Source organism: Lampris incognitus, chromosome 4 (genome assembly GCF_029633865.1).
Source record: "Lampris incognitus isolate fLamInc1 chromosome 4, fLamInc1.hap2, whole genome shotgun sequence".
Lineage (NCBI taxonomy): Eukaryota > Metazoa > Chordata > Actinopteri > Lampriformes > Lampridae > Lampris > Lampris incognitus.
The window spans coordinates 6,514,583-6,528,104 of NC_079214.1; the positions used below are offsets into that span (position 1 = coordinate 6,514,583).

The window sequence follows — 13,522 nt, forward strand, 5'->3', positions numbered from 1 at the left end:
TGTGTCATTATTATCATTAATAGGATTTACACGCCATGGAAACCAACCGAGTACGTGTGTTTTTTTTAAAAGGCTCGTTGTCTCGCGGTGCGTGCGACGAGCGGTATGAGTCACAGGGTCACATAGCCGGGAGGGAGGAAGTTTGAAGTGTGTTAGAAGGAGGGACCATGTGGCTGCCACCTGTCCGCCCCCATCTGCAAGAGCAGCACACTGCAGATGATGTGCAGGCTGGTGTAAGAGGATTGCAGCGCTGTAGGGAAGCCGGGCTTCAGATTTACATGAGGCCCAGACCAGCTGAGCCGTAGCCGGTCCTGACGTGGACCCGACCTGAGTGTCATCACTTAGCAGGACAGGCCCGACCGGTGTCCATTCAAATCCCTATTCTTTTAGCCTTCCAGCCAAACCCACTTCACCCACAGCAGTGGAAGAACGCCTGGCCATGAGGGGGGAGGAAATACTCTCTAGAGCTACGTCTCCATTCAACCGTCACGCCAAATCTTATAAAGCTGCGAAACCAAAACCAAAAGTTAGGTGTTTCCATCAGATCCATTTCAGAATCAGAATACTTTAGTCATCCCTGAGGGGAAATTCGGTAAATTAAGCAAATTAAGCCCTGAGCTTAGTTTGGGATGTCCTACATCCTATATCCAAACTTCAACACCCACCAGAAAGACGGACCAGTTAAGATGTAGAAACAGATGATAGCGGGATTAAATATTATGTTCCCGTTTCATTTTCTATCTGACAAATGCATTTCTATTATCCGTTTAGCACACAAGTATTGAGTAAAGCAAAATCCAACTCAGACAAGGATAAAAACTTTTTTTTTTGCGATATTTAGAAGGTTTTTTTCAAGTTTTGCCGTTTCCGTCCAGCTTTTTGAACATGGAAGTTCATGATGTGCAGAAACATGCTGTGATGGAAACAAGGCCAACGCTGACGTCACCGATGAAAGGCTGGATTCCATGAGAATAGATAGACTCCTCATAATAAACAACGCTGCTTATCATCCACTCACTTCTGTTTCCCATCAGTGGTAAAAAATAAATAAAATAAATACAAGTTGGCATGCAGCAAGAATGAATTCAAACAAACCAACACTGCAGCCGTGCAGAGCACTTTTGATTTCGCCTACCAAACGTTTAAATCTACTGAAATAAAAAAACTTTACGCAGCCATCTGTTCCCCACTACCACCATAAGGAATTCAAACACAATAGCTATCCTGAAATAACCAAACATTGTTCTCACTCTCACACACACACACACACACACACACAAATACCAGGACAATGGACTGATAGATGCTTTTCTTCCTTTAAACGTTGCATATCAGTACACATTTTGTAGGGAGGTCCAAAAACAGGTTGATTTACTTATTACAGACACCTCACAGATCTGCAGGATTCAGGACTTTCTGGACAGACACAGCCGGTTAAACACGTACAGCAAACGTTCAACATCAGCACTGACCAGTGTGTTTAGTAGTTGCTGTTTTGTGACCAGCAGTCCAAACTGGACAGAAGTCTGGGATAACGGCAGTCTATTCTGTTGCCTACCAATACGGGGACCGGCGGTTAAAATCCCAGTGTTACCTCCGGCTTGGTCGGGCATCCCGACAGACACAACTGGCCGTGTCTGCGGGTGGGAAGCTGGATGTGGGTATGTGTCCTGGTTGCTGCACTAGTGCCTCCTCTGGTCGGTTAGGGAGCCTGTTCAGGGGGGAACTGGGGGGGAGTAGCGTGATCCTCCCACGCGCTACACCCCCCTTGTGAAACTCCTCGTTGTCACGTGAATAGGAAGCGGCTGGCAACTCCACATGTATCGGAGGAGGCATGTGGTAGTCTGCAGCCCTCCCTGGATCGGCAGAGGGGGTGGGCCAGCAACTGGGATGGCTCGGAAGAGTGGGATAATTGGCCAAGTACAACTGGGGAGAAAAGGGGCCAAAATAATCCATAAAAAAAAAGAAGTCGTCTGACATACTACTGTGGGTGCACAGTTGCATTAAAATACATAAATAGCACATTAGTACATTACATAACATTAGAGCACCAGCAGTGTGCACACGTCCATTCAATTTATGAACTAGCACAAATGAGAAACCAGCTTTAACATATTTCTGAGTGACTGACCGACTGCAGGTGAGGGGACAGTCCTCCGGGTTGGCACAAGACTCATGAGATCTCAGAACGTTTAAGAGTTTGAGACAATAGAAAAGGGACTCCAGTGTACAGGTGGGGTTTTAGGACGGGTTCAGCCGGAAAACAGCAGGGGGTCCGCAGTATTTCACAGGATGCCGTTTCTTCATCCGGGCTGTTTTATTGGCATGTACCAAAAAACAGTCAACCTCCTCTCTCAAGAGGCTTCCTTAAGAAACGCTGCTGGACCGGGAAATACTGGCAGCAACAAGCCCAATGTTTTATAAATCATGAAGAAGCAACGGCTGTTTGTCTGTGTACTGCAATTCATGTTGTGTACTGTTTTTTATGTCTTTTTGGGATTTCCCCCCTTTTTCTCCCCAATTGTACTTGACCAGTTACCCAACTCTTCTGAGCTGTCCCGGTCGCTGCTCCACCCGTGCCGATCCGGGGAGGGCTGCAGACTACCACGTCTCCTCAGACACGTGGAGTCGCCTGCCGCTTCTTTTCACCTGACAGTGAGGAGTTTCACCAGGGGGACGTAGCGCGTGGGAGGATCACACTGTTCCACCCAGTTCCCCCTCTCGTCCCCTTACAGGCGCCCCAACCGACCACAGGAGGCGCTAGTGCAGTGACCAGGACACATACCCACACCTTGTTTCCCACCCACAGACACGGCCAATTGCGTCTGTAGGGACGCCCGACCAAGCCAAGGGTAACAAGGGGATTTGAACCGGCGCTCCCCGTGTTGGTAGGCAACAGAATAGACCACCACGCCAGTCAGACGCACCATGTTGTGCACTGTTCAGGGAAAAAAAATAACCCAATGTGAGTTTTGTCAGGTTCATCCAAACACATGTAGCCCCTTCCTTCAATAAAGCAGCTAAACACAACACTAATGTGTGATTTCAATGTAATCCAGCGTGGCTCAGTATCAGTTTAGTCATTTTAGTTACCTCACAGTGATTGGTCTATCACTACTAATTTATGAAAAAGAAATTAGTGAATTAGCATTGCTGGTTCAAATGAGTTTTCCAGATCAACAGCAAAGGGACTTGCAGACTGTGGATGCCGGCGAGGAGGGCAGCAGGGGGCAGATGGTGCCAGAGTCCAGAGAGTCTTAGTAAATGTCAGACTCCTACCGTATGAGAAGGATGTACAGTATGAATTGGATTTAAACCTCTTTCAGACAACTCAGGTTGAGATCCAATGACATCACACCCCCGAAGGTTTAACATAGCCCCTTTCTAGTCACGATGCGTGTTATGTGCATGTGCACCTTGCATTAACATACACTGCTCCTTATGCTGTAAGACTTCCAAATACAGACTGCACCCTAATACCCGGTGTACATGATGTCCAAATGACACGTGTGCATCAACGCTAGGATGGGAGAGATGAGCATACACACAGACTTGTAAGACATACTTCAGAGAATAGCAGATGTACACGGTGTTGTAACCGAGGTTATGAAGTTGACGTTGTTCCAGTGAATTAGGCCAAAACCGCTTCCAGAAGGCCTCTACATCAAACTACGGTTATATGAAATACCCCCATCTACACCCCCTCTCAGACTGGTAAGACCTGAAACCAGCCTGACTACACTGACTGAGCACTTAGCCATTTAACTTAGACGATCTAAGTGCACGGTCTAAAGCGCATGGAGCAAATGCATTTAGGGCATGTCCAAATCCACCTTTGCCAGTTTAATGGTGGATAATCTGAGGGCTAAGTAAGGCACATGGTTCAAAGAGGATTGGGGGGGGGGGGGCGTCCGGGTAGCACAGCGGTCTATTCCATTGCCTACCAACACGGGGATCACCGGTTCGAATCCCTGTGTTACCTCTGGCTTGGTCGGGCGTCCCTACAGACACGACTGGCTGTGTCTGCAGGTGGGAAGCCAGATGTGGGTACATGTCCTGGTTGCTGCACTAGCGCCTCATCTGGTCAGTTGGGGCACCTGTTTGGGGGGAGGGGGAACTGGGGGGAATAGTGTGATCCTCCCATGTGTATGTCCCCTTGGTGAAACTCCTCACTGTCAGGTGAAAAGAAGTGGCTGGTGACTCCACATGTATTGGAGGAGGCATGTGGTAGTCTGCAGCCGTCCCCGGATCAGCAGAGGGGGTGGAGCAGAGACCGGGACAGCTCGGAAGAGTAGGGCAATTGGCCAAGTACAATTGGGGCGAAAAAGGAGGCAAAAAAAAATTTTTTTTAATGGTTCAAAGGGGTTATGCTTAGTCTCTTCATTAATCATAGGTGTGTTTTGGAAGTAACATGAAATAAATCAGAGTGATGGGAAAATGACAACCATGTCGGTCTGAAACCAGCAAGACACTTGCATTGTGTTTGGTGCCGCTTTATGTCGGGTGTAAGATAGAGCCCAAAGTCTTAAACCACCACATCTCACAAAATGATTTCAAATTTTGACATGATTTTCAACAACAACAACGACAAGCTAAAGGGCTGGCTGACTGCTGTGATCTGAAACTGCCAGCTCAGCAGTTCAGAAACTGCAGGATGGCAAGAATGTGTCAAAACCTCCACAAGTGCTACAGAATATGTTTAGTGCCAAAAGTAAAGAGTTAAACTAACAGAGGTCCCATGTTTGACAACGTAAGACTAAAGCTTAGCTCAGTTCTATTATCCTCTCACATGCCTGTTCTTCTTTGTTGACTGATGACAAATAACTCTTCAGACATGATGGAATACAGCTGGTGGAAGAAAAAAAAAGAAAGAAGACAATCCACACAGGTCCTGGATATTACTGCTGAAACATAATTTGATAAGACGGGCTCATATTCAGATAAGCACAGGCAATTCAAGAATAGGACCCAATTACCTCATTCCCTGGCATATCACTGCAGCAGATCAAATCCCTTTTCTGGTGCTCATGAGCACAAACTAAAGAAATGTAACTGAACGGGGAGAGAAGCCTGTATTCTGAAACTGTCCTGCCATCGACTGTTTCGAAGACGCTACATTTCCTCATAGTGTCGTTTGTAAACTAACCATCCTGAAGTGAAACCGTCCTCTAGCACCAACACACAATGTGCTGAGGGTCCCCAATACAAATGATAAATGATGTATTGGTGTATTTGTAAATGTATTTAATTGTTGAAACGGGGAAGCATGCAATAAATCTTGTAGGATAATTCTGTTTGTTGTTTATCTTACAAATTGTGTTTCATTTTCATAGTTTATCCATGACACATCTTACTCACTAGCTTCATTTAATAGATGTTGGACATGGACCACCACTGGACTCACCTTTACAATGGTATGGGACAACTGGACAGGACCGTCAGGCATGTTTCAACGAGTCCAATTTAACCCAATTATCTAAACCACGTATGTAGAAGTAAAAGTTATGATGTGAGATGTCCAATATGACCAATCGTGGAGGATGCTGCTGATCTACTTCGTGGTTCACCCTGCAGGAAGTAGCAGCCTATACTTACCGTAGGTAGTAGTTACATCCATAAACTAGCCAGCCAGCACCATAGAGAAGTCACAGCTAATGGACAGTCATGGACACAGTCCGACTGAGACACTAGGGGGCGTTTGTTGTTTAAAGGACACGGTTAACACTCCTGTCCAGGTGTCCCATAAGACACCGTTGTAAAGCTGAGTCCAGCAGTGGTCCATGTCCAACATCTACTGAATGAAGCTAGTGAGTAAAGTAAAACCATATCTAAACTGATATGATGGAAAAAATTATGAAAATAAGACCAATTTAAAAAAAAAAGGGAATTGCCCTTTAAATGCGCAGTTGCAAAGGATGACATTTTTCCAATGACATTTTTTAGCATTTCTTACCAAATCAAGCTACTGGACTGACCAGGAAACTGCACAGTCCACTTGTGGACTTGCTGGTGGTCTAAAAATAGAGTTCATTCAGTAAAAAGAAATCTCCCAATTCACATCAGCAGACTTCATTGTCATACAAGCAAAGACCCAATGGGAGCGAGCAAGGTTTAACAAATCCAAATGTAAAAGCTGGCCAATATTTTAAAGATCTCAACTGAATCATCTACTGAGGAAATCCAGAACTAGATTTCTGATGTTTTTGTAAAAATGTTCTTTGGCACATCCTGTTGTCTGAACCCAGAGAGAGAAAACCTCACCAGCAGCAGCCCTCTGTCACTGGAAAGCGCCAGAGGCGTGTTTGATGCCTAGAAGACAGTGCGTTTTTGTGATGGAAAGCTATACTGATGGCGTGACTCCTACCCTGGGGGAGGGTCAACTCCTAAAGACCGTCACAACAGCAGGAGAGAGGGAGGAAGTCGCACAAAAGGGGAGGGGGGGATTAAGGGAGAAAAATTTAAACAGCAGGCGATAAAGCAGAAAAAAGCCTGCAGCACACCAAGGCTTTCAGCACTGCCACTTCCAGATGCATGACATGCCTTGATCCCCGCAAGGCCGACTTCTTTTTTTTTTTTTTTTTTTTTTTTTAATGTCTTCCCACTAGCAACTGGCATCAGAGGGGTGAAGTGTGAAGGATCACCTACTTACCCATTATGTTGGAGTTCATGAAAGGTGTTGAGGACAATCCTTCATGAGGCACTAATCGACTGTCACTCATGTGATCGCCATAATGAGGGCTGTCTGCAAAACCCTAGGGGGAGAGATCAACGTATTAAGTATATTATTAGGGTACCTCACTTAATTGAGTGCTATGACACCCTAATTAGTGAGGGGGAGAGCACAACTGCTACTCTCCTTTCAACAGACAAGGAAGATTTGGTAAGATAAATCTGATTGATCTGATAGGCCCACAGACTGAGAGACAGAGGACACACAGACAAACAAATAAAAAGAGAAGAGATAGAGAGAAAATGCAACCATCTTGAATCACAAAGCTAATTTCAATGTAAAAATTCTTTGAGTTGGGAAGGAAGTTGTGACTGACATGCTGTGTTGTTATACCCAGCCTTAGATTTCAGGGAATTGACCCAGAACATTTTGATTAACACTAGAACGACTGGGATTCCACTCCTACCTGAAACGACCATGGGCGGTCAAAAGGACCGCCACGGTTTTTAAACTCTATATTCTGTCAAGATAAATACCCAACTCAGATATTAATGCATTGCATATGTTAATATGTCTGTAAGAAACTGACACCAAAATTAACATTTTAACAACAAACTGAGGTGGATTCAAAGTGTAAACCAAACCTTTAAAACAGCCTTGGTTATGCCAGGTAAGTCCTAAAAATGCTATAACATGATGTTTCTTTTCAGTAAATACACAAGCTGTGTGACTGGCCAGTCCACCAAGACCACTATTTCATCAGATCTAATTTCAAACTCGGCATGATTAAAAGCGATCAACGCACGAAAGAAACCACTTCATTTACATATGGTTGTTCTCAGAAATTCACACTCACACTTCTTAGCTGGTGTGTTGCCGGGTGGTAGCGTGTCAGTGGTGCACGCAGTACCAATAAACAACCAGCAGAGTAAATCCAGCCGCTCCTCTCACTTCCATTTAGCTAACTAGCTACATGATGGACAACATGTCGAGAGATTTTTTTTCTTCATTACGTTCTCTCAATAAACGTTGTGTCCAAATTAACTGATTCAACTTCCTGTGATTTCCTTACCTGGATAATTGAGTGTGCATAAAGACACGTGTATAACATAGCAAGTATTTAGCATTCTAATTCATTATTTAAAGACAAATCTGTGTTTTTTTATGAATCTGATTCTTGCCTAGACAAAAGTCAGCCTAGTTTAGTCTAGTTTGTTTTCCATATTTTCAGCTCGGTTTACCCATATATAGAAAAATGAAACATGTCACTTGTTATCTATTAACACAAAAACTTCATGGATCACCACCCAGTTTGCTTGAAGTATAAAGTCGCAACAAATAACCAAAAACGCTGCGCCTCTCGTGTTTGTACGATGCTGCTGGTGGACATACAAGCAAGACATGGTTGTAATTACGACATTCACACTAACTTGGCTACCGACAAGCTAAGGCCAAAATGTCCTTCAAACAGGAGGCCACTGTCAATGGGTTATTCTCAATCACGGGACTTTTCCATTGACAGCGAACAGCTCCGCCATGCTGGAGGACAGCTAGACCTTAGACACCACTGTTTACCCCGAAGTTCTCATTGTCGATCTCTCTTTACAAGAACGAAATTTTAAACGAAAATTGGACAAACCTACGGAAATAAACATCGCAGTTGTGATCCATTCTCCGAAAAAGTTTGCAAAATAAAATTTTACAAAGTCCCGGCCTAACGGCGCAAAGGACCAGATTCAACTTGAGGATTTTCGGCTGTTAGACCAATCTCATGCAATCCCGTGATGGCTTCGATCAAGAATTATGTACAAGCTTTAGATGGGAAAAACCAAGGAGAGATATATGGAAAACTCACACTTATCAATAGGTTAGACCGATACGTTAACACATTTACAAAACAAAAGCAGCTTCTCTCTCTCTTGTACCAATTATATTCAACCCATGTAATTTTAAGATTTAGCGTACAACTGCTGATGATTGACACACAATTGAAAAATGCCTAATAAAATTGAAATGTCTATTTTTAAATGTTTTTTTTAAAAGTATATTACAACAGTTTTACACCATAAATAATATATAACTTGAAAGTTGTATCAGGAACTACTGAGTCACACACATTTGTCAATGCACAACAAACCAAGGCAATTTTATCCACTGCTGTCATACCAGCACTATCCTTATTACTGGGGTAGTCAGTTGGTAAAATTCCTTGTAAAATTACACATTTTCTCTGTACTAGGCCAATGACACGCTCCACATGGATGCGGACAGATGCAATTTTTCTTGCTGCCTCAATTTCCAAAGGGCCAAGCTGCTTTTTCCCTTCTGTAAAAGCAGGTATCTTAACTTCTGCATGATACTAATGTTTCATCTGTAAGATCTTCCCAAGTGATCCTCGATATCCATTTTCTTCTTCTTTCCTCTGACAGCCTTCGAGTTTCTTCTCCTTGATGGCTGCCACTCATTACCATACACCTATGTTTTAATGACGTCCAACTTGTTATTGGCAGTGCATGTTGAATTTATTAGTTTATATTTTGCAAAGTTGCTGATTTTCATACAGTCATATTTTGTACATTTCACCGTTTTCTTCTGTAGGCTTCAAATAAGAATAGCAATTAAACATAGCGCTAATGCTAACCATAAAAAGATGCTTTTAATGTATCAAAAATTAGGGTTTATATAGTATCTTGTGACAAATATCAAGTAAAAATTCCTAATAAAAAGGTGTTATTTTAAAGTGAGGATGAAACAGATGGATGAAATCCTATATATCATTTCCAAGGTACCTGCAGCTTTAAAAAAAAAACCTGCCTTTTTCTCCTGCAGCTTAACAGCGCCTTTTCATGACGGTTATCGGCTTCGGGGACTTAGGTCTAAATATCGGTCACAGTATGGTTTTTGAAAACTCCAGGTCCCCAGCAATAAAAGGTACTCTGTTGCAGTGCTAATCCCCGGCCGTGTGAAACGGCCTCTGTGCTCCAGTCAAATGCATCTCCCCCAAAACTACATTAACTCCCAGCAGAGGTGGTGAGCAGCGGTTGGGCTTGCACTTCTATGGGGGCTATTTTCACCAACTCATACCCTTTGCATTCAATGTACAGTTAAAAAAAAAAAAAAAAAGTAAATCTTATTATCCATCTATTTTTGGGGAGCGGATAGTGATGGAGCAATTTCAAAGGCAGTGGAGTGTTGTGCTGTGTCGAGGGAATCCTCAGAGATCCCCTATTGTGCTTCTGCCGGGCCGCACACAGCTAATCACACCATGAACAGACTCAACAACAACAGCAGCAGTCCTGAGAGGCTCTAGCAAGCTAACACACACACACACACATACATGCACACACAAAAGCTACTGTAGGCACACATATAAATGAGCATTTCCTTTTCTTCAACAGCAAACCAAGGGACGAGTTTGAACCAAACTGCAGGTTAATAAACGTTTGCATCACTTGCCAAGAAACCCTTCTGATCTTTTGCCTCCTTGGTGGCCATGACGGCTACCATGACAAAGAGATGCGCCAGTGCCATCTTTTCAAAAAGTAAAAAAATAAGGAAAAAGATGGAGAATAATGGCAGCTCATATTCTCAGTAATAATCAGAATCAGATTCATATTTATTGCCAAGTGCAAGACCATACAAGGAATTTGTGTTGATATGTTGATGCAAGAGGGGAAAATAATGGCAAATAGTAAAGATAAAAGTTAAGAAGAATAATAAATAAAATATACATACAAGATAAAATAAAGTGAAAATAAAAGTAAGGTGCAATAAGGTGCAATCACCACCAGTTCAGAGTCAAACATGAGACCACATGGCAGCCCCTAATGCCTGGCACTAGGTGGCAGGAGCTGGATTTACAAAAAGTTAAAATTGGAATTTTAAGAAGCTATTTACAGAATAAGAGTTATTTACAGGGTAGTGCAGGTTTTATGCAGGGTGTCCATATACAGAGAGCACAGTAGTGACGATAAAAGGGGGCGGGGGTGGGCAGGCTGCATGTCAGGATCTGTGGATGTCTGGGGGTTTGTTAGAAAGGCCTACTGCTGTAGGGAAGAAGCTGTTCTTGTGGCACGAGGTTCTGGTTTTTATAGACCATAGCTTCTTGCCAGAGGGGAGTGTTTTAAAGAGACGGTGGCCTGAGTGGAAAGGGTTGGCCATGATCTTTCCTGCTCGCCTCAGTGTCCTGGAGATGTACAGGTCATGGAGGGATGGCAGGTTGCAGCCAATCACCAGCAGAGCAAATGATACACTGCAGTCTGCCCTTGTCCTTGGAAGTGGCACCGTACCAGATAGTGATGGAGGAGGTGAGGACTGACTCAATGATGGCAGTGTAAAGTGCACCACCATTGGCTTTGGCAGTAGAGCCTCCTCTGCTGTTGGAGTTGAAGTTTCGCTCCCACTTGAGGTCCTGGGTGATGATGGTGCCAAGAAAGCGAAAGGATTCCACGTGTCGACTGGGGAGCCACACAGGGTGATGGGGATATGTTCTTTCTGAAGTCCATAACCATCTCCACTGTCTTTAAGAGTGTTGAGTTCCAAGTTGTTTTGGCCACACCAGGACACCAGATGGTCAATCTCCCACCTGTAGGCGGACTCATCCCCACCAGAGATGAGCCCAATGAGGGTGGTGTTGTCAGCGAACTTCAGGAGCTTGACTGACTAGTGACTGAAGGTGTAGTTGTTTGTATACAGGGCGAAGTAAAGGGGAAGGACACAGCCTTGAGGGGAACCGGTGTTGATGGTCCAGGAGTCAGACACGTTTCCCCCAGATTCACGTGCTGCTTCCTGTCAGATAGGAAGTCGGTGATCCACCTGCAGGTAGAGACAGGCATGTGCAGCTGGAAGAGCTTGTCCTGCAGCATATCTGGGATGACGGTGTTGAAGGTGGAGCTGAAATCCACAAACAGCATCCTGCCGTAGGTTCCTGAAGATTCCAAGTGCTGCAGGATGAAGTGAAGCACCATGTTTACTGCATTGTCCACAGATCTGTTGGCTCTGTAGGCAAACTGTAGGGTGTCCAGGTGTGGGTCAGTGATAGCTTTAAGGTGGGACAGAACAAAGTGCTCAAAAGACTTCATTACCACAGAGGTCAGGGTGACGGGTCTGTAGTCATGGAGTCCTGTGGTCCTTGGTTTTTTTGAGGACGGGGATGATGATGGAGGTCTTGAAGCAGGCTGGTACATGGCATGTCTCCTTTGAGGTTAAACATGTCATTGAACACTGGAAACAGCTGATCGTCACAGTGCTTCAGGGTGGAATGAGAGACAGCAGGTTCTGTCTCTTGAACAGCCTGTTAACATCCCTTTCCAGGATGGAGAGAGTCGTCCTTGTGGTAGGAGAGGAGGGGGACTCTAAGATGGGCAGTTGTTGAGAGACCAGGGCCCCTGCTGAGGCAGGGGAGGAGGGGCGGGTGGTCTGGAGCTGGTGGATGGAGTCACGGGGAATGGTGTAAGGACTGTTCCATTGTCTTTCAAATCGGCAATAGAACTCATTCAGATCGTTGGCCAGGCGCAAGTCATTGGTGGAGTGAGGGGCTTTCAGTTTGTAGTTGGTGATGTGTCTGAGGCCCTTCCAGACAGAGGCTGATTTGTTTTCTGAGAACTGCGGTTGAAGTCTCTCCCGAGTACAGTCGTTTAGCATCTCTCACCGCCTTGTTGTTGTTCCCCATGTGAGACCATGAGATCATCAATCATGCCCCCCCCCCCACACTGCTTCCACGCACACAGTCATCCTACATTTATCCCAGACACTAACGCACGCTGTCACCATGGCCACGGGGCTTGGTTAATGCCGCTGGCTGAATAACTGTCAGAACACTAGCTAAGCCTGCCGGCTGCAGCCAACGCCTGGACCTTGCTATCGCTCACTACAGTCCAACACCAATCCACGTTGCATCCCAGGTGAACGTGTTTGTGTTCGTGTGTGTGTGTATGGGGGGGGGTCCAGTGGCGGCTAAGGCCACAGTTCTGACTGTCAGAGAGACTGTCAGCCTGCAGACATAGCTGCCCGGGTTGTGGCGGCTGGCCGGACACCAGATCGGTGCATTTGGGCTCGGGGCCGTTCACAGTCGACTGGTCACAGTCACATCTGAGAGACTCCCAACAAGCACAGAGACAAGACAGGATTCCTCTCATTATAGGAGGAGAGATCGATGAGGGTTTTCTTCTAGGGGATCTGCAGAGGATGGCCACTGAGCAGGTCCTGATTTTATCTCAAAAATCCTTCGCAAGTACCATCAGTCTAAAAGATAAACTGTTCTTGGACTGTTTTACTGTTTGTTCATTCTTCTTTATTTTTTTATATTCTAGTTTGCTTGCCAAGGCAATTGTTGCAACAGATTTAATGTTTATCTGTTCCCTTTTCCTTTTCACAGCAATAAAAGGGGGGAAAAAAAGATTTTATCAGTTTGATCATTATTAAAGCTGAATTCCCGTCATGTCTCCAGTGATGAGTGTGTCCAATATGAGCTGTGAAATACACAAGCGTGATATTAATTTTTGTTGCAGGTCGTCTGGTAACTGCAGGGTTGCCAGTTCAATCCCCGGCTCCGCTATGCAAAAAAATATGGAGGTGTCCCTGAGCAAGAAACCTAACCCCTAACTGCTCCAAATGAGCTGGTAGTTAGTTACCTTGCATTTTTGACACCACCAACAGTGTGTGTGTGTTGGTGTGTGTGTGTGTGTGAGGTGTTACTTGTAAAGCACTGAGTGGCTGCTGCAGCTAGTAAAGCGCTGTATAAAATGCAGTATATTCACCATTTACAAATTCATCATGTTGAGAATGGAGGTTAGACTACTTTATCCATTGATGGCTGTTAGGGTCAAATTTTACTTTCAAACAACACGAGGT

General features: G+C 44.7%; 1 protein-coding gene across 5 annotated transcripts in view; it reads right to left on the reverse strand.

The window, feature by feature from the left end:
- The window catches only part of tcf12 (transcription factor 12), a 169,517-nt gene that overhangs the window by 131,251 nt on the left and 24,744 nt on the right, over positions 1-13,522 (reverse strand). For all 5 annotated transcript variants that reach the window (XR_008810147.1, XM_056278282.1, XM_056278280.1 and 2 more), the window contains one exon: positions 6,650-6,752. Coding sequence is in view for 4 of the 5 variants with exons in the window: in XM_056278282.1 (XP_056134257.1) it covers positions 6,650-6,752 (103 nt within the window). In the remaining variant the exon portion in view is untranslated. The remainder of the gene's footprint in view (positions 1-6,649; positions 6,753-13,522) is intronic.